We start from the raw sequence: 22,521 nt of genomic DNA on the forward strand, positions 1-22,521 counted from the left end.
AATTTTAATTGCACCTCCTGTCACAACAGGTAAATAATAAATGGAGGCTGTGTAATTAATTCTCCCATACACAACTATTTTTCTGGTTGTATAAGAGTTAGTGGGAGCTGCTTCTATGCAAGAAGGATGTAACCACTCGGCTGTGTACCCAGAGCAATTGGCACTGCTAAGACAGGAGACAGGAATGAATCTGACTGTGATGGAGGCTAGAGAAACTGTTGAACCAAATCTGGCTCTCAGGTTTATTTATATGAATGGTACCAGGGACTTGCTGTCTACGGCTGGAAGAAAGTCTTTTCTTAAAGGTGATTGGAAGCAACTTCCTGCTCTCTTACCTTAGATAATGCCAACATGATTCACCTCTCCTGACACTCTAACTGACTCTAAAATAGTCATTTGGCATTCCTTATTCATCTGAAGACAGCAAATGCTGAGATCATTAGTAAGCTTGGAAAATTGTGAGCAGATGCTTCACCGCATGGTTCTGGTGCTTACACTGCTCACAGGAAAGTGCTGACTGCAAGCTGTATGCTCAGCTCAATGCATGTGATTTATCATGTATGAATACTGGAATTTTCCTCCTGTCAAGTCATCACTAAAGTGTGACACCATCTTCCTGAAGTGGGAGGACCTGATTCCCTTGTCTCCTTGCTGAGTTGCTCTGCTGAGTTGCTCCTGCTACAAGTCTAGACATCAGCAGAACTCTTCCTGCTTTGGTTCACTGTAATTAAGGGAGCCACGTCCATCATGTTCACCTGCTGTAAACTATGTCTGATACCAGATCAATAACACAGCTTTCCTTTGCAGTGACAGCTTCTGAGGCTGGAATATTTAATTTAAGTTTGTATCCTTTCCAAAATAGTCCAGACAGCTTTATTGTGGACTCAGTTTTCTTTAATTGGTGTATACACACTTTTACAATGTCCTTCATAAGCTTATAGAACCACAGAGCCATGGGATTTTTTTCAGTTTGGAAAGGATCTTTAATATCATTGAGTCCAACTGTTGATCCAGCAGTGCCATGTCCACCACTAAACCGTGTCTCAAAGTGCCACATCTACACATCTTTTTAATACCTCCAGGGATGGTTACTCAACCACTTCCCTGGGAAGCCTGTTCCAGTGCTTCCAATGCTTCCCCTTTCAGGGAAGAAATTTTCCCTAATATGCAATCTAAATTTTCCCTGGTGAACTTGAGGACGTGTCCTCTCTTCCTATCGCTTGTTACTTGGGAGAAAAGACTGATCCCCCACCTTGCTACAAACTCCTTTTAAGTAGTTTTAGACAGTGATAAGGTCCCCCTGAGCCTCCTTTTCTCCAGGCAAAACAACCTCCGTTCCCTCAGTTGTACCTCATCACACTTGTGCTCCAGACCCTTCACCAGCTTCATTGCCCTTCTCTGGACCTGCTCCAGCAGTTCAATATCTTTCTTGGAGTGAGGGGCCCAGAACTGAATACAGTATTCCAAGTGTGGCCTCACCAGTGCCGAGTACAGGGGGACGATCACTTCCCTGTTCCTATCATCCAAAGGAAAAGCACATGAAATTATACTGAAGTTGGGAAAAAGAGAAATCTGTTTCTACAGGGAGTCTTTATAAAGTTCCTAGTTGGAAATAAAGTATTTCAAAGGCTAAATGCTGGCTGTTTTTATCCTGTTGGTATGTGTACTGCTTTTAGCTGGCTCACTAAGCTGTGTTCAGAGCAGATTGTTGGTGTTAGTTTGATCTGAATTTAGATATAATGATAAGAAAAAACATCCTATGGTGAAGTATATTATGTTGGTGACTACCATATTTCTCCAAATAACTGTAAATTTATAATGAGGTATGTTAGAGAGAAAGATAGTATTTGAAGAGACTTCTTATTTGACCTTGAGAAGTTTTTATTCTTTCTGTGCCTCAATTTCCTATCTGAATAATGGAGATAACATTTTTTTTTTGTTTGTTTTTTTTATTCTTAATCTTTTAAAACATGTCGGTTGTATTCAGATTTTAACCTTCTCAAAGGGAAGGTGTTTTTGTACCATTTGTACATTCAGCATTTTGAGCAATGACAGGAAAATCCTGTTTGGGACTGCTTTTGTCCCCATAGTTTGAAATTATTTGACTTCAAGTAATATTAGACTTAATTACATATAGTCGGAATAAAGGGAAAAGCTTCCAGTTAACTGCATGTTAAAACTTTGGCAAGAAAAAAATAAGGGTGCAAACTTTTTCTGTTAGTAATTCCTACTGTAAGGAATTTATTTTGTGACATAAAGCCTTCATGACCTGTCTCCTGCTTATCTTTTGGTCAGATATTCCAAGCAGGTCTGTGCTACTGAGCTTTATGAAGTAATCTATTCCTTCATCTGCCATTGCTTCAAGTGCCCAGTTTCCATTTTTCAAACCCACTGATACTTCTGATATATGAAATTTTGCTTCTCACATCCCAAATGCACAAACTAGATAAAAACTGTACAGCCTTCACTTCCCCTCCTCCAAGCATTCTTTTAAAACACAGCACACAATTAATGTATCCTTTGTGGACATCAAGTATTTTTCACTCTTATTTCAATCCTTCACAGAAAACAAGAAAGGGAGTTTCATGAAGGGAGTTACCTGTTTTCCTTTGAATGGAAACAGTATTTCCTTTGGAGCCTTTTTGCATCTTGATAAGGAACTCTGTAATCTATTATAACTTTAACAGTAAAACTAATGAAAAGTCACCTAAATTCATAAACATTTATAAAAAAATCTGTAATGAAAAATTTGCAAAGCAGAGATAGGTGCTCGTACGTAACCTTGAACCACATGGAAGAAATGTTGTCTTTGAAAGCTTACTTGTATAATAGACTACAATATCTAAATTGCATGTACTGCAGTGCCATGCTATATATATTGCATAAATAACGCTTGCAAAACCTTGGGCACACAGCCCAAAGTTGCAAATGCATTTATACTAGATAGTTGTTTCAACAAGGAGGAGAAATAATTGCACCTATCTGACTTTCCATTGCAAGATACAGAAAAACATTCTCTTCCATTTTTTTATTCAAGAAATTAGCTTGTACAACAGAATCCTTTTTCATCTGTTATAAATATATTGGGTCCTAAAACCTTACTACACTTAATTCATTTTCCTTAAAAATGCACAACATGCATCAGTGGCTAAGTCAGCTCTGCCTGTGGCTCAGATGTATTGTAAGAATTTTTTCTGTTAGGCTTTCTTAACTTACAGGTTAATAATAGTGCTAGTCCTCTTGATTTTGCTTCTGAGAGTGGTGTGGGGGACTTTGCTTCTTTGTCATTTCTAAGTGAATATCTTTCTTGTCATCTTCCATTTGGAGGCTGATATGGCACAGTAGCAAGGATTCCCAAATATCCCGGTAAAAAGTTATGTGGAATCCCAGCCCAGAGCCCTGTCCTGTCAGGGAGATCAATCATGTCTCTGGATTCAGCCTCCCCAAGACACTGAGGAGAAGGTGGAATCCATCGCTGGTGTAGAGGTTTAGAGACCTCTTGATCTGGTGACATTTGCTTGTCACCACCAAAGAAGTTATGTGCTGTAGGCTACTCCATATAGAGCAAAGTAATTCATGCCTAAATATATCTTGCAGGACTGTTCCACAATTCTATGTCATGAAAGTAAGAAAATCTCAGCTTCGACTCATGTTGTATAGTTAAAAAGGAATAAATTTGTGATCATTCTAGTAACTATTAAATAGTAATACCACATCACTGATGAGAAATACTGCAATTTAAGAGGCAGGATATGTGTTGAAAAGGAGAAGCCAGGACAGATCTTAGACTACAATGAGATTAAACCAGGTGATGCAACTGAAAAAGATGGACAGGGTTTGGAACTCTGACTGTTCAGCAAGTATCTGAAACCCTACATAAATGCTTATATATTGAAGGTATGTAAATTACTATCATTTTTCTTTTCCTTTAAGCTAAGAACTACAGATAGTCATTAGGACGCAACTAATTTAGGATACATGGCCTGATTTATAATTAAAGTTGTTGGTTTACAAATGTCATAAAAGGAAATGTTACATGGCCCAGAGGACTTGCAATACTAATGGATTTTAATAATACTTGAAACTGTATCCTGGGGAGTCTAAGCTATACACACAGGACTCCTATTATTTAGCAGATGTTACAATGCACTGGCAATATAAGAGTACTCTAAACAAAAATCACATAGTTCATGTGATTTGAAATCTAAATTAGAATAGGACAAATGTTTATACCAAGTGGCCTTTGACATCCACTCTTCTCACATTGGAGCTATTTATTGCTAGAAAGCAGATGAGCTACCAGTAGATAGTCACCAGTTTGAAGTTACAATGTACAATAACATCTTGTAGAAGTCTATTTATAAAGCAGTAGACATTCTGGTCATGATTCATTGACTAAATGTAGGTGTTTGCCATTATTTTAGGTGCTGTGGGGTATCTTGTGTGGCCTCTGTCAAGCCTTCACAAATGTGTAGGTCTCCCTTGTGTCCCATATCTTGGCAAATGTAGATGTCTTGGATGCCTTACAAAGACTCAAGTAGAATTAGATTTTTATACTTATCTGAATTGAGCCCTTTATATATGTCAGGAATTATGAGAGATGATAGAGCATTTCATGGGTTTTTAAATTTCACTGTAATTTTATTCTTTCCAGAAAGCAAAGTTCTGCCCCCTATGTCAATTAACGGCATACTTATTTTAATAAAAAAGCAAATGAAAAAACTCTGTTCTTATTGCTGTTTGATCTCTAGAGTGAACATGAAACAAAATGGGTCTGCCTTAGTTTTAAGAATCATCAACCTAGTTATTGCAGTTTTCATTTAATAAACCCTATACAAAACTAAGAAGTGAGGTTCCAGAAATGTGATGTGCAACATAAAATGATGAGAGCTTTGCTTCAGACAGCTTGGCTTTGCCTGAAGAACTGGCTGCTATTGAAAGAGTTGAAAGGGGCATGTATGTGTGTGTGAAAGAACATTGCCTTTTCTTAATATCTCAGCTGAGTTTCCTGTGTCAGCAGTTTGGAATAGAATCTTTTACATGTATGCTGAGCACAAGTGATCAGGTCCTCACTAAGAGGTGGTAATTGCAATGATATTTCCAAGCATCATTTGTTAGAGGAGACCCTTGCTTTAACAAAGAAAGAAAACACCTTGTTATAATTGGATAAAACAAGTAATATAGGTGAACAAGTGCGAAGAATTCTTTTTAACAGTAATTCTCATGTTTATCATATGAAATCTTGAAATATATGGAGGCCCTGTATGGCACTATAGGAGAGGCGTAGTACAAATTTTACAGTTGTGTCAAAACCATATGTAAAGGTATAAAATAATGTTATTGTAAGTATATAAAAAACACTGAAAAGAGTAATACAAAAATACTATCTATACTCCCAGGTTGCTATAAATTCGCCATCATAATGAAGTAAGATCCAAGTCTTTTATACAGTAATTAGATACTGGTACTAGGCTCACTTACAAACCGAATGATTCATCTAACGTACCTTCAGCATTAGCCTGTGCACATCAAAACCTTTTTTATTGAGAGAATAAACATTGCTTTCCCTACCATCTTAAACTATGCTTTGGAACTTTGAACCGCCACCTGCCTTTCTGTTCAAAAGGCTGTGTAAAGAAAAGACCTAATTCGCGCCAGAAATCTGATAATCCAGAAATGTTTAAGAGATATTTGCTATAATTGAAGATGGCAAATTCTGCTTCCGTCCACAGTATGAGTTCTGGAATTGCATATTGAATTGTCTCATCCCCTTAATGTTTGACATTTACAGATACTTAATGCTATCCCAGAAAAAGTATTTTTCTATGCCAAAGGAATCAGATGCTGACCACGCTGCAATCATCTCCTCCAGGATTTACTAGAAGGAAGACCTGGATAGCTCATAACTGCTTCTGTGTGCTCTGCAAGTTAATGGTTTACTTTGAGGTTTTTATCACATATTTTATCTTCTGTTTGTTTCTGAAGAGCCTGTGAATTATGATTTTCTTTATGGGAACAAATTCCTATCTAATTTCTCCACTTAGTAATGTACAAAATTCTTAGAAATACTGTATTAGTTCCTTGACATTTTGTGGGGGATTCACAGTTTACAGGAACTGCTGAAAAGATGAAGGCAGACCTTTTACTAACATGTTATTACAGAATGAAGTCATCTATTTCTGCTCCATTTCAGTGAAATACTCAATTTGAGCCTATGCTTAAAGACTTTGGTAATTTTGAATCTGGCTCATAAGTATAGGATCTCTTCTCTAAATGTCATTGAGACACATTTTCAGAGAATAATAACTGTCCTTACATAGCACTTTTGTCATACATTCCAAAGTGTTTTGTAGTGGAAGCCCATAGCAGTATTTTCATTCTATGGTTGCTTTGCCTCTATGTCCTTCCACAATGTGCATATTTAATTTCTATCCAGTACGGGCTACAATAAAAACAGCATTGTAGGAAAAAGCAACAAAAATAAACTACTATGGAAAACCCCCAAACTAATTAGAGTTAAGACATGTGATTTATCCTCTCAAAGGAGTTGATTAAGTGGTAGGAACACAGTAGATCACTTTCCAAGAAGAAAGCAAATTGAGACTGATGAATTTTTAGAATTTCATTCAGTATATTAGTAAAAGGTCAGTAAATAGTAGAAGCTCAAAATAACAAATTACTTCACTTGGGCAACAGCAAAGAGTGTTGGGATAAATTTTCGTTTATTTAGTGTCACTACTGTTTAATGAAGTGTCTTGGTGAAACTAGGGGCCTGTAAGGGTGCTGGAGAGGGACTCTTCATTAGGGACTGTAGTGAAAGGATAAGGGGTAGCAGGTTCAAACTTAAACAGGGGAAATTTAGATTGGCTATAAGGAGGAAGTTCTTTACTGTGAGGATGGTGAGGCCCTGGAATGGGTTGCCCAGGGAAGTTGTGAATGCTCCATCTCTGGCGGTGTTCAGGGCCAGGTTGGACAGAGCCTTGGGTGGCATGGTTTAGTGTGAGATGTCCCTGCCCATGGCAAGTGGGTTGGAACTTGATGATCTTAAGGTCCTTTCCAACCCTAACTATTCTATGATTCTATGAACTAAGGAGGACCTTTTCCTACCTACTGATTGCAAGTTAGTGCCCATTAGGAAGCCTGTCTACGGTTATTGAGGTCACACGTGAGGCTATATAGGAACGCAGTGGCCTCTGCATTTGGAAGTTCGGGGCACACATACAGATCGCAAATGCTATTTTTTTTATGGGCAACTGAATGAAAGTTTTGATTACATGTCCACAGTGGGAAAAAAAAGAGTGGAAGTTCCAGCTTTTCAGAAAGGAATAGCAAATCATTGATTTGATGACTAAAAATTGACTCAAATTTTCAGTGAATTTGAATTATTTGGAATTATTGGAATTATTCAGTTGGAATTATCCCACTGCAAAATCAAAATAACAAAAAAAGAAGTATGACTCAGAGAAAGAGACAAGATTGGAAAGATTAGACTGTTTATGTATATGTGTAACCTGAAGGCTATAAGAAGATTATTTTGAAGATGTTATTGGTCCTTTCCTCAAAAGAAAAAACACGAAGGAAATACTGAATTTCTTGGAATTTGAAATCATACTGAATGTAATTTTTAACTATAGTAAATAGCCCATGGAGGTCTCCAGATGTAGTAAAGTATGCACGGCAGAGACAATGAATTCTGGGGATTTTTGTAACAAGCAGGTTTTTCTACATGTAGTAAAACTGTCTCCTGATCTGGCACTTCCATCCATTTCAGCGAATAAGCCAAACATTTACTGTAGCAGTTAGTGAGAAGCTTTCTCAAACCCATGTGTTTTCATGATTTTCCATCAGATTTTACAGTTTTCCTAAAGCATCTGATGCCAGTCACTGCTGAGACAAGATTTCAGAGCATCTGAACAGCAATGTAATGCAGTCTGACATTTTCTCTCCTTGTGATGATGATGGTCATTTCTGTTGTCTCTTGAAAGCTAAACAGATATAAGCATAGAGAAAGGGGCATAGAGAAACTCCAGAGAAGATATTAAAAAGATTAGGATCATTTATGTGGCAGTAAATGAAAAAGTTATGATGAAATACATAGAGCTAGTGTTAGATAAATATGTGATCCTGTTCATCATGTCTTGAAATAGGAAAGGCAGGAATAAGACAGTTAAAATACAGATTAAGTATGTTGTGCAAATTCAGACATGCATGTCACTGAAAGCAAATGCTTTGTAGAAATACGGAAAAATTGTGTGATAAAGTTGTTTGATTTAAAGAAAACCCATCATGCTTCAAGTGAAAATTGACGTCTTTTTGATGAGGCTTAGAAAGAAACTTTTCTGATAGGTATGTTATACTTGTTTGTTTTAGAAAGTTGTTTCACTTTGCTTGATTTTATCATTATCTCATGGTGTCTATTATTAGAGAGAAAATTCTCAGCTAAGATGGACCAGCAGTTTGTTCAAGCATACCTATTTTTATATTCTGAGCTAATCTGATTTTCTGTTTGTACTGTGTAAACTCAATGCAAAGCTAAAATGTTTTTAAAAGTAGTGGGATGTCCTTGAGCCAGGTCATTGACCTGAATTTTGTAGTATAATTCATGTTGCTTGGAGTCAGTGTGTTGTGTCCACACCAAACAGCCAGTCCTCCAGAGTAGATAGCGAGACTTATGTAAGATAACCACAAAACCTTAGGCTGAATACTGAGATAACAGCTCTCATTACCGATAGTGAGACAGTGCTTACATATGTAGCAGTAAAGTGCACAAGTGATCAGTTCTGCACACCCTATTTTCAGTTAGTGGCTCCAGGGTAACTGACTGCTTTACCATAATTTTATAATACCCTTTAAAGACAGCTTGTCTATGCTATCAATTTGGGCAGCTTTGTGGGGTGTTACATAGTTCTGTAACAGTATTTGGTCATTTCTATGAACAGCCTAGGGATTTCTGACACTGTCCAGTTCCTCTACTTTCAGGGCCTCTGCAATCTTACAGCCTTGGGTGCCCTTGCTAGACTACTCACTTTTTCACACAGGCTTCTAAAGTTACACACAGTTCCCTCTATGGAACAATGAGATTTAAAAGTATGTATATGTGTTTTTGTACACATACAAATATAATTTCTTGCCTCCTTGCTATTACTATCCAACTATGACTATTGTCTTATTTGGACAATAGTTATTGGTATGGGTTAGAATTTGATTCTTTCTGGGCTATATTGAGTATTTTTATGGAAGATATTACAATACTATGTTATGTAGACATAGAGGTAATGAGTCAGGAATTGGCACACTGTCCTCTGAGTCAGGGTATTAGGGCGCATTGTGTACCAGCGGTACTTTCTTTTGGCTTAACCGCAGATCTGACCATCTGTGGTCATAAAAGATCCTGGGAATATTTTTGTAATAACCTAGTTTAGTGCCCAAATTTGATTATGAGTAATGGCATCTGAATGAACTTTCCCAAATTATAACTATTACATCTCTTATAAAACATGCTTTGTCATGTTGTCATGTTTTGCTGTTTATAGATGTCATTTTATGCATTTTAATCTACTATTAATCATATTCAAGGTCCAAACAAAACTATCATTGCAGATAGTTTGCGAAGCTGTGGAACGCTCAGATTCCTTCTGAATATTGATAATTATAACCATGCCCGTGTGCACAGGCAGATCAGATGCTGCCTTGAGATGATCAAAGGTTATTGTCTGCAGACAACAGATGCATGACTTTTTCTGTCCCTTGTTATACCTCTTGGGCATGAAAGTCACTAATCACACTGTTCTAAATTTGAGAGTGTACAAGCAATCGAAACAAACAATAAGAAGTTCAGTGATACACTGAAATGTTATCAGTGTTACAAAGCACACTGAGTACATATTAAAATAAAGTACCTGTTATGCACTAAGGAAATTAAATTGCCTTCGTGTCTGTTAGAATTAAAGGTAAATTTTAAGCTGTTTGACTATATGACTGAACTGCAATTTGATTTGATTTCAATACACTGAAGGAACTGTGTTGTAAATTCCTGTATTAATTTCATTTGAAAACTCTTGCTGGATATTTGTAATTCACAAATTCACATACAGCTGATTCATATTTTTCTTTTTTATTACAGCTGAGAACAATGCAAACATATCTGTTTAATTTTATAATTCTACTATGTGTTGTACGGATTATATATGCATGAAAATTAACACAGCATGTCTTCCCTAAAATAAGACAGAAGAAAACTTTTAACAGCCATCTCAAAATTTCTTTTTCTAAGTTGTTAATTTTTATGCTTATCCTTAAAATGGTAAATAACAAACTGGAATAGGATTTGATACACATTTGTACCCAAGGGCTTCCATCACTGATATTTTTTCATTCCTTCAGCAGCACAAGCCTTATCACCTCTGTAAATCAAACCTTTTGAATTTCTGTGATGGAGTCTTGAAGTGGCATTGTGAGACACCACAGAGCTACCCATCTACTAGCAGTGTGGGTCACTCTAAGAAGCAGGTTTTTTTTTAAAGATGGGTGAGTGTAGAAACCTAAAATGGAAAGGCTTTGCTCTCTTTTACAGGCAACAAAAGAGTAATTATTCTTTTGTATCTTCTGGCAGTGCCCAATATCTGTAATGAGGAAAGTATTTTGTTTGAAAAAAAAACACACCAAAACCCAACCCCACACACCACCCCCCTCCCCCAGCTATGAAATTGTCATCTGACTGCAAAGCTTTGCATTGCTTATTGAAAGCCAAAGGCTGGAGTTTCAGTAGCTTGTTCTTCGGGCTGGGGACAGCTGGATCTTTCACACACAGTGAACAGAGGGGCTATAAAAGTAAAGACTCGTTTGTGACTAGGTCAACAATGCAAGGGATGCACCCCTTTTCACACAGTGGACTGCATGCGGCATGCAAAAGTCAGGGAAATTGTAATGTATCTTGTCTTTCAGTAGGGAAAGGGAGACAGACTAGTGTAAATCCCACAAGTAGTCACCTAGGACAGCAAACTGAAAGCATGAGTACTTCAACTAACAGGCAAAAATGGCTTCCTATGGTTAATTCCAACCACCAGAGAAAACAGAAGTCCTATGGGTAGGTATCCGGTAAAAAGTGACTCTCACTGACTTGGTAGAATACTGTGCAAGCAGAGTACAAAGGAAAAATGCTCCATTCCTGGAAATGTTCAAGCCCAGGTTGGACAGGGCTCTGAGAAACCTGGTCTAGTGGAAGGTGTCCCTGCCCATGGATCTAAAAATCTAGATGATTTTTAAGGTTCCTTCTAACCCAAACCATTCTACAACTCTATGATTCTATGAAAATGTGATACAGTAGCAATACTATGTTGTTAATGTCAGTGTCTTATTGTCCTATAGGTTTGAAGTTTGAGGAAATGCAAGAAAAGTTTGGGGAGGAATTCTTCAATATCTGCTTTGATGAGAATGAAAGAGTTCTTCGAGCTGTAGGTGGAACCCTTCAAGATTTCTTCAATGGCTTTGATGCTTTGCTGGAGCACATTAGAACTTCATTTGGAAGACAGGCCACCCTGGAGTCCCCTTCTTTCCTATGCAAAGAGCTCCCTGAAGGCAATCTCATGCTTCATTACTTTCACCCACATCAGATTGTGGGATTTGCAATGATGGGAATGATAAAGGCAGCAGCAAAGAAGATATACCACTTGGAAGTTGAAGTAGAACAGGTCACAAATGATAAGTTGTGTTCAGAGGGGACGAACACAGGTAACTGCAGTTGTCTGACTTTCCTTATCAAAGAACATGAAAATGCAAATATCACAAAAGCACTTCCACCGGGAACTTCCCATTCTCCCTTAGACCTGAGGATTAGCATCAGCACCTTCTGCAGAGCTTTCCCCTTTCACCTGATGTTTGATCCAAACATGCTGCTTCTCCAGCTTGGAGAAGGTCTTAGGAAGCAGCTCAGATGCGACACTCATAAAACTCTGAAATTCCAAGACTGCTTTGACATAGTTTCTCCTAAAATCAGTGCCACATTTGAACGAGTTCTCCTAAGATTATCTACTCCATTTGTCATTCGGACCAAACTTGAGGATTCTGGCTCTGAAAATAAAGATAAGGTAAGAACACTGATTTGGAAAGGGATGTGTGTATATGTGTGCAATGGGAGATGGTTATTTACTCAGAGAGAAGCAAGTCCTGTGTACTCTGGAAAGCTCACTTATGCCTTGCAAACAGCCAAGTGAATATTTTCCTAAATTATTTACAAGCTTTACCTGTGATGTAACAGTCGTGACATTGCCATTCAGAAAATTCTGCTCTGTAGAGTTAAATAGTGCTTAAATCAAAAAGGCGAGGAATTCTACAAAATGTCCATATCTAATCATTAATTTCACTCCAGCTATATTATGATATAACAGTAATAGTTATTAAGTCATTTAATAGGAAATAGGTTTCAGTATGTTTTCTGAAAGACTCTCACAGCAGGGTTCATGTTGCCACTTTATTATAGCCTAATTCTCTATTTCAGAATGCTGCTTTCCTCTGTGTTTCTTATCTCTCACCCTGCACTCAAGGGAACCAGGGCTATAAGTGGCACCAAGTATCGCTTATGCCAGTTTCAGTGCTTTCCAGTCACTTAAATAGGCACTTGTCCTCCCACACTGCCTCTTCCCTCAGTGTTTTAGAAAAGACCTACCTTAACTAGTGAGCCCTATGTTGAGTTCAGTGCATACCAGGTGAGTTGGGTGCGAACATGTCTTCTAGAGTGGACCTTTACAAAGGGTGGACGGAGTTTGTCTCATTGCATATCCTTGAAATATGGGAAGGCTTTTTGGTGTGAAGCATTTTGAGGGAGGTAATTCTCCCCCTCTACTTTGCTCTTGTGAGACTCGGAGTACTGTGTACAGCTCTGGGGCCCCCAGTGTAAGAAGGACAAATCCAGAGGAGGGTCATAAAGATGCTTAGAAGGCTGGAGCACCTCAACTATGTAGACAGGCTGAGAGAGTTTATCCTGGGGAAGAGAAAGCTCCAGGGAGACTTTAGACCATCTTCCAGTACCTAAAGGGGCCTATGAGAAATCTGGAGAGGGACTTTTTACACTGGTGGGTAGTGATAGGACAAGGGGGAATGGCTTTGAACTGAAAGAGGGTAGGTTCAGATTAGATATTATCATAGAATCATAGAATAGTTAGGGTTGGAAAGGACCTTAAGATCATCAAGTTCCAATCCCCCTGCCATGGGCAGGGACACCTCACACTAAACCATCTCACCCAAGGCTTCATCCAACCTGGTCTTGAGCACTGCCAGGGATGGAGCATTCACAACCTTCCTGGGCAACCCATTCCAGTGCCTCACCACCCTAACAGGAAAGAATTTCCTCCTTATATCCAATCTAAACTTCCCCTGTTTAAATTTTAACCCATTACCCCTTGCCCTGTCACTACAGCCCCTAATGAAGAGTCCCCCCCCAGCATCCCTATAGGCCCCCTTCAGATCCTGGAAGGCTGCTATGAGGTCTCCACGCAGCCTTCTCTTCTCCAGGTTGAACAGCCCCAACTTTCTCAGTCTATCTTCATACGGAAGTTTAGCTTCATTAGGAAGAAGCTCTTCACTGTGAGGGTGGTGAGAGACTGGCACAGGTTGCCCAAAGAAATTGTGGCTTCCCCATCCCTGGAAGTGCTGAAGGCCAGGTTGGATGGGTGGAAGGTGTTCCTGCCCATGGCAGGGGGGTTGGAGCTAGATGGTCTTTAAGGTGTCTTCCAACCCAAATCATCCCATGATTCTATGATGATTCAAAATATAGCCATTTCTGACAGCAGCAATGTTTTCATCTCCTAACTGGGCACTGCTCTTTGGCACCACTAAACTTGTTTCTGCTGCATTTTGCCCTGGAAATGGCATGTTGCCCCAAAAGAAGCAAACTACTTCTCATTTTGTATGAACTGATGGAATTTAACCTATTTAAAACCAAGGGGAGTTTATTTTTCTGAATCTGTCCTCAAAATCACCCTAGCCTTTAATTATGAAAAGGAAATGTTGTGTGAAAAGTTTGGAGGTGTTTACTCTCAGCTACCTTTCAGCACAATCATTCCTCCATTGAAAGAGGCTTGTGCCATGCTTCTTCCTCCCTTGGAACTTGCCCATCAATCTTGAGCACCTTCCTCTGTCCTGGGGTAGATGCATAGCCCTTTGACCATATTCTGCTCTGCATAAATCTGCTGTAAATCACTTTGAAGAGGAAGGTTTTGATGGGGAGGTTTTAGAACTTTTTTCCTATCTAATTACAAGTTAAACAAACAAAGCATTCTCTTACCTGGGCAGGTTTTATATGCTTGTGGGTTGCTCTTAGGAGAGGTGTCAGGGAGCAGAGCTTGCTAGAGGCAAGTTTTACAGCCAGCTTGGAAAGCAACTCCAGTTTCAGAAGCTTGTTCTGTAGCATCAGGCTGTGCAGCTCTGAGTGCATCCTTGTGTTATTGCTGTGGTTTGTACCATGTGTCGTTACAGTACATAATGGTTCGTATCAGTGGTGGCCCCATATCACTCTCACATGGGAGAATGACCCTGTCTTTCCTAAAGTCAGACCCTGAATAACAAGTATCAGTACTAGCACTGTAGTAGCAATTCAGAATTTCTTGATAAGCAGATGAAAGGGAATGGAAGTAAAGGAAATCCTTTGTCTGCCAGCAGTTAGAAGAAAAATTGTCTTGAACAGTAGGGTGTAAATAAGAGAGAAAAGGCTGATGGTGAGGTACAGGGGACCTGAGGTAAATGTTCTGCTGCAGGCACGGGAATTCATTTGGGAATGTTAATTTAGCTGAAGAGGTATTTTCTTCTGACTCACCCTTTTTATAAGCACTTTCTGAAGTTAATGAGTAGTTAAACGAAGCTTTGTGAGTAGTTAAATGGAGCTCAGCATGTGAAGAATTTTGCTAGATATTTCCTCTTTTTTTTTTTTTCCTAAGAAGAAAGGTTGCACAGATTCAGAGGTTGTGGTTGTCTTGCTTACATAGATTTTGAGAGGAGCAACATGGCAATACTGTTATGTCATGCTCAAGTCCTTAATATCTCTTGGATTAAAAAAACAGATTGAGCCTTGGGAACTGCATGCTGTATTATTTTCCCAGGACTCATGTCACTCATGTAGCTCATTTTTGAATTCTGTTTTATTTGCCAGCACTTGTTTACAAGTAGAATAGGCAGGTACGTCAGTGGCTATAAGCATGACCCTACTTAAAAGTTGGCAGTAACTGGCTTCGGTATTTCCATGTTTCTCTGTCACACACCTCTATTCACTTCACACTGCAATTACATCCTGTTTAAAACTATTTGTCTTTATTTTTAAAGCAAATTCTGACTCTGCAATAACCTCAACACTTTTCAGACTTGCTTGCTTTAAATGGCAGCTGAAGGGATGCAACCCAGACAACTCTGCTGCAGTTCTGAAGCTGTTTAAATATCTCAGTGGTTCATCAAGAAATCAAAGACGTTTTAAAAGGCGTTGAGATGAACAGAGGACCTTTCAGCCTTTCTTCAAAGCACTTTTATCTTCAATACGTAAATTAGATCATGTTTCAGGTTTGCAGTGAGAAAGAATAACAAAACAGTTTTCATTTAGTCTTGACACCAGATGTGTGTTCAGATGAGAGTAAGTCACAAATCATGGTATTACCTTAACTCAGCACCCAGAAGCAAATTGCAAAAACTATCTGTCCTGACTTTCAGGGTGATCAGTGCTTGTCACATTTATGCACAGGCTCACTTGTGTGCTTTGATTTACTGGGATTTGAATCACTGGAGTAAATGACTTGGCTTTATAACACTATCCTAAATTTCTGATGTAAGGCCTATGAGGACTGGGTGATAGGTGGCAATTCCTGCAAATATGCATGTACACCTTCGTGAAGGCACAGCTTCGTGTGTCAATGCACAAATATCACAGCAAAGGTTTTCTTAATTTTGAAATGTCACCTCGGAGCTTTGAGCATTTACAGGTTCCCATTATTGTAGGGGCCAAACAGGCAAAAGAACTCCCTACACAAAGAACATGGACTCTAGTTTTAGTCCCAGTTTTTGACACTATCTGTACTCCTGCATCATAATTCTAATGTTTTCATATTTACTTGGCTGATATTTCAGTCTCCATTATGCAATGGACACATGTGGACAATGCAAGAATTTATTCTGCAAAATAGTAAGCAACTATTGAATACATTTATTAGATAAGCAGTCTCACTGATGTTACCTGAATTTGTCAGAAGTTTCCAACTAAACACACCTGTAAGTCTGTGGAGAATAAGAACCAAATTGTGCAAACTAATCCAGAATAAAGCAGGAGATGATGATTTGCTTCCAGCTTTTCTTTCCTCCCTCCTTCTGTCCTTCCATTTTATTTTCTGTGCTTCCAGCTTTTCTTTCCTCCCTCCTTCTGTCCTTCCATTTTATTTTCTGCATTGATCAAGTCATCCGCACTGATTCTTTGGGTTTTTTCTTGATTATTCTGCACGTTCAAAGTTGTCTATATGCACAATTATGACTGTCTTTAGATCAGGTTTCCTGGTATGCATACAGCTCTTCAGATGCATAAAAGCTGAATATGATCTGATTTTGAGATTTCCAGTTTTTCTGTGAAGCTGAATTCTTGTTATTGTTTGTTGTTTACAGTATGATACTATTCAGATGCTGAGTATTAGGCCCTGTTGCTCTACTTCTACAAACATTCTGTTGTTTTTTCATATTTCACACTGATTTTTATTCAGGGCTATTTTTGTGTTTAACTGGAGAGCTTCAATTGCATGCAATCAGATTTTCCAAATAACAGTGTTTTCTGACTATATTAGTGAAGAAGGCCACCTGTGACATGATGTAAATGCTTGTCTTCTTGAGAGTACAGTAAGATGGCTAGAGCTGCTTTACTTTTTTAGATTAGGAAGACAAGCACTGACCCTCCTGGTTTTCCTTCCCTGGCTAATGTCTTCCTCAGGTGCCACTCCTGTACCATCAGTGCTAGGCAGATCTAGAGGAGACAGGGCTGCTCTTGTAGGGACCCCGTGTGTCCCCAGGGCACAGATTGACAGATAGAGCCCTGCCAGCACTGGCTTGTGGTACCTTTCTGAAACTGTGACTTAGCAGTAAGTGAGAAAGTTGAAAATGAATTATGAAAGAAATTATTTGGTTCTCTGCCATATACTCTGCAGCTGTATTTTCCTTGTACTACCACTCTCCTGCTCAGACTAACATCCCTTTTCCACCTTTGAAATAAATCAGTTTTTATAAGGATGTTCACTGGCCTTTGACTTACTGTTAGGCCTGTGAACACTTTAATTTGGAGAACTTGTCTAAGAATAAAGTTGGCACCTAAAACTGCATTACTGAGGGTGGCCAGATCTTTTCTGCTGGGATGTATTCTCTTTGAACATGCCGTTTTATCAAACCCACAAATTCTGCAGTAGTTTGGCAAAATGTGTTCCGGAAAATAATTTACTTTTATTGTGCTAAACAGTTTTGTTCAATAATTTTAGATACAAAATACCTTTTATTAGGAAAAAAAAGTTTTGATTATAGGCTATAATGTAACATATAAATATTAAACATTGAGTTTGATGAAAAGAATCTTCTGAAAATTTTATATTGTAAGAAGTTCCAAACACAACATATAATACAGATTTTCAAGAAACACCAACTCTGTAATGGTAAAATGTCCAGCAAAATGGTAGTGTCAGCTTTTTATAGCTCTACTGGTTGTGCATGCTGAGCCAGTGCCTCATCTTGTCAGTGGGGAAGAGAATTTTGTGGTAGATGAGCTAGACAGCACCAGCAGGAATTTGTCCCAGTGTATGATTTAGATAAATGAAAATAAGTAAAATTAAACCAGTGCAGAGCCAATATTAGAATCAACTATATCTGGAAAGTTAGATTCTCAAGTGTACAGATAGAAGCATAGTAAATGGCAGCATTTTTTTAAATGATGAGTAATAAACAACTATTCATTTTACAATGCAGGCTGATTCAGTGGAAGCTGGTGGGAATTTCCTCTGTTCATTTCCATTGTTTTTATGGTGCAGTTATTCCTCTAGTTCCTCTTTCATGGTATGAGGAAGTGCCATCTCTGGGTCAAGTATTTCCTTTCAGTAACTCAACTGTGTTTTTAGCATGTATGATCAGATCAAAAGTCCATCCAGTCCAGCATGCTGGCTCTCACAGTGTCCAACAGACAATGCTTAATAAACAATGTAAGAAAAAGTTAAGTCTGCAGTGCTCTTTTCTGTAATATACCCTCCAACTTTTACCTCTTCCAAGATGAAAGCACATCCTCTTGCAGTGGCATGCAGGATGTGGCACCTGATAGCCACATCCAGGACTACTCCTCCATAATTTTCTCTAGCACCTCTTGAACCAGGGAAAGTTGGCTTCTGTGGCATCCTGTGGACATGAGGTCTAGTGTTTACTAGAAACTGTGAAGATGAGAACTCTGTGGCCGCTTGCAGCCAGGTCTGTGGGGACATAGGGTGCAGGGTAGAGCAGCTGGTGAGGAAGCGTGCTTACCCATTGCTTCAGCAAAACACTTTCCCATTGTGTTTGTTAACCACTGGAAATTAAAAAGTGCATAAAAATGACACTTGTTAAAATCCAGAAGGTACATTGTCTCCTTTTCTGTATTGAGAGTCTATTCTGTATCTGTTACATTCATTTTTATTTTGGACCAGCTGAATGAAACGAGCAGCCCTGGTGCTGGCAGACTAATTTAAAACCCACCACACACAATCTTGAAGTGATTTGCTTTTGCTCTGTAACTGTGTTTTTTGTCCTTTTCTAATAAAATTCAAATGAAGTGGCGTGAAAGTCATTCTAGCATGAGGGACATCTGTCACTTGTGATCAAGGAATTCTAATTTTCCCCAGAGCTGAGTTACTCACAGTCAGTCAGCCTTTGACACTAAGCTCCCATTGCTTTGCAGACTCCTGGAGCTCTCAAAATAAGTGTTTCTTCTGCTTCCGCTAATGCTAATAATCTACCGTTTGCTTGTCAAAATGTGTTCGGCCTTTGATGGTTTTCAGATGAATTGGTCTGTCTGTCTGGACTGCTTCTAGAGGCTGTGATGGGTTATAAGAAACAATAGATGACATGACTTTCTTATCTCACTAACGGTTGTGCTTCACAGAACTTTAGTAACACTGAGAGAGTGGCCCAGCATTTTTAATATTTCTTCTTTAAGACAGGCCAATGAAAATGCCATTTTTAAAATGTTTTCAATGATAGGACTGAGAAGTGTAACAGCCTAAAGATAAAATACTTTCTTCTCTTTTCCATTATCTGAAAACCAAAGAAGCAGTTAGGAAATTATTTTGTGAAGTGGCTATTAATACAATTTGACTCTGTGCTGAACTCTCCCGTCTTATGATTTATATATTTTTTTTAATGATAAGGAAGCTGCTTGCACATGAAAATGTCCGACTTTCTCTATTTGATTTAAAGCTATTGAATGAGTTTCTAAATTATATCACAACCAGAATGAAACAGTACATTTTGTTAATTTTTACATTACAGGCACATCTTAGTTTGATTTTCAGGGAAGCATTTTTTCCTACCTCTCTCTTCTAGTGACCAAAATAAGTACTGGTTATTCAAAATGCCTTTTTATCTTTTCCTCATTTGCTTATGTGAGATCTTGACTGACCGTGCTTTTTATGGCATCACAGTCCTATAGTCTGAATAGGCATGATGTGAATAAAAGCCATTTTTCTTGGGATGGTTTAATTCAAGTAGTTTGTCTTATTTGTTGCTCTTTTTTAACATGCCTTTTATAACTGTATATATTCACATTCTCTCCAGCTGAAACTATTTATGATACATCTTCTTTTAAAAAGTATAACACCCCCTTGTGATTAAATAAAGTGAGTTAACCCATAAAATAATATTTATATTATTTGTTCCTGTCACTAAACTTTGGCTTTTATAAGTGAGGATTTAGAATAAGTATCTGAAAAGGAAAATAGATGTTATTTTTCCACAGATGTGGGACAGGCATTTAAGATAATCCTAGCACATAATTTTTGTCCTGTATTTGTTCAGAACAGAATAAACTTGTTCCTGTTTGCAGATTGCAGATGAGTAATAAACATCTTGTACTTTGACACCTCAGAAAGAGGTAAACATTCTAAAACTAAGTCCTAGATGAAGAAACATTTAAATATCATTTTGAACATTTTGACCAATGTAGTTTCCATCTGCCTTGTGAGTTTTATATATTTTACATCACTGTTACTCTATTTCCTTCTTTCTAAGAACTGTAACTGATCTCGCTCACACTGGACAGCATCTTTTTCTTTAACGATTCTCTTCTCTAGGACTACTATCAGAGCAGGTCTGTGCAACTCTGGTGTGAACATATAGTTTGATCTGTCTAAATAAGCATTTTAGCTATTAATTGCTATGTCTTTTTGACAGCATCTTCCTAGGAATACTGCAGATTCTTTAGTGGATTGCTGTTGTGACTGGAGTTGGTAGGGTCTGATTACGTGACATCTCAGTACTTCAGTCTAGTACTTCACTCCTCAATTGTTGAACAAGTAGCTTGAAAAATAACTGTTCTGTTGAAAATACAGGTCTAGGGAACCCTCCTTCAGACAGTACAGATAACATCATTGAAGTGTTTAAAAGAGTTGGCTAACATTGACATGTTACAAAGAGAACTGCTTCTGAAAATTCATAAAATACAAGCTTAAAACATAAAACTTTTGTAGGGAATGCCCAATGAATTCGAAATTAATGATATTCTAAATGTTAATCTTAAATGCAAAAGAGTTATTGTCTTTCTTTTTTTTTTTTTTTTTTTGGTAAAACCCTCAGTATTTTCTGCTTTGGTACCTCCAAGGCATCCAGCAGAGGGAATGTTTGAAAGGGTTAACAGAGCATGGGGATTATTCTCAGCTGTGCTTGCTGGGACTCCATAGCAGTGAGGACTTTTGAATGACTTCCCTGTGAAAGTCATTTCTGCCTTCATGGACACTGCACCTGGTAAAAGTCAGGCAAAAGGAATGAAGAGACTCCCTGTTCCCAAAGTTCTGTTATGCCAATAAAGGAGAGCTACCAATAAAAGAACAGAAAAGGCTATGTTTATTTCAACTCCATTGAAACCCAAGGGCAAAAATAGCAGTGCTTGTCAAATATTAAAGAAGATACCTCATATTGAAAATTTCCTAATTCTTAAGCTTCATTGAATTTTATTTATTTTTTCATTTTAAATGGAAAATATGCAATAAAAATACTGTCTACAGCAATGATGTGAGTCCTGTGCAGATATGCAGTGTTGTTTATTTTTCAGGTGGAAGAGCATACCATTAAAAGGGCATTGAATTTTCTCACTCATCTCAGTGGACTGCTGATTCAGTCTATTTCCTCTTTGCTCAGGAAGGCTTCAAATTCAGTTATTGGATAACTTCCGAGTCTTGAACGTGCAGTTTCTGGCATTCGTTCCTGGGAATATGGGATAAAATAGCTGAGAAAATTTTCTGACAGCAAAAATGCAGAAACATCTGAGAGGTCTCCCAACTATGTTCAGCAGCATTAGGGGGTCCTGAAAAGCTTTTAGACCCATTCTGAGTGATAGGGAACTCCGCAGAGAATTTCAGGGACATGGGAATAACACTGACAAATCCATAACGGTATTTAAAAATAACTGACTTATTTGCTCTCATTCTGTTTTTCCCATGGTGCCATATAATCATACATGGGCTTACTGAATGTGTTGAGCACACCAGGGTACTATACTGGGCTAGCAGGACTTGAAGGACTGTCCTAGCAGCACACTGCTTGTATTGTCTAGAAATTCCAGGGTTTTTTAGTAGAATATTCTGTGGAAAGACATTCACTGTGTGAGCATTGGTGTACTCAGGTGTGGGAGTGTAAAAGCCAAGAGAAGTGCCAGCAGATGTGGTCAGGATCTTCTGACCCCTAACTGATAACATAAATCAAGTTACAGTTCTAAATTAAGGATATCATCCTGATACTGTGGGATGAAATCCTGGTGGGTTATCATCCCAAACCCTGGTGCCTTTGCTCAGGATAAATAAGATGCTAATTCTTGATTTGCCTCACCAGTTAGCATCAACCTAGTTTCAAGAGGTTTTCTTTGAGAGAAGGTGCTTATTTTGAGTAAGGAGAGCAAAACAGATTCTGATTTGACATTAAATGCAGTATTTGGTGACTGCTCCTACAAATGTCTTGAGCATGAAACTCTTTCGGTAACAGAAGCTGTCCATATGGCATGTTCAGGGAATTAAACTTTTATTTCTAAAGAGGAGTCTTTAACTTCGTCAACAGTATTGCTGTATTTTTTTTTTTTGTTTAAGAGAGACACAATTATAAATTATCGTCTTCCTTTTTTTTTAGAAAAAAATCCCTTTTCCCTATAAGATTAGTTCACCATTCAACAAATTCTGACTCAAAGAATTGTATAAGCTTTATCTTTTTGTATGTGTCAATTTGATTGACATTTTAAGACTCATTTCTATAATAACTGTTGAAGTAGAGATTGTAGCATTCATTATGGGAAAT

General features: G+C 38.2%; 1 protein-coding gene and 1 long non-coding RNA gene across 2 annotated transcripts in view; one reads left to right on the top strand and one right to left on the bottom strand.

Annotated features, from left to right (window-relative positions):
* The window catches only part of LOC134161970 (uncharacterized), a 182,197-nt gene that overhangs the window by 26,510 nt on the left and 133,166 nt on the right, over nt 1-22,521 (bottom strand). The gene's annotated exons all lie outside the window — the stretch shown is intronic.
* The window catches only part of GUCY1A2 (guanylate cyclase 1 soluble subunit alpha 2), a 147,070-nt gene that overhangs the window by 23,003 nt on the left and 101,546 nt on the right, over nt 1-22,521 (top strand). Inside the window, exon 4 of the mRNA XM_062615353.1 lies at nt 11,368-12,086. Coding sequence (XP_062471337.1) covers nt 11,368-12,086 — 719 coding nt within the window. The remainder of the gene's footprint in view (nt 1-11,367; nt 12,087-22,521) is intronic.

This window comes from Pezoporus occidentalis, unplaced genomic scaffold (genome assembly GCF_034315485.1).
Source record: "Pezoporus occidentalis ecotype Australia unplaced genomic scaffold, CSIRO_AGI_Poc_V1 ctg18, whole genome shotgun sequence".
Classification (NCBI taxonomy): Eukaryota; Metazoa; Chordata; class Aves; order Psittaciformes; family Psittacidae; genus Pezoporus; species Pezoporus occidentalis.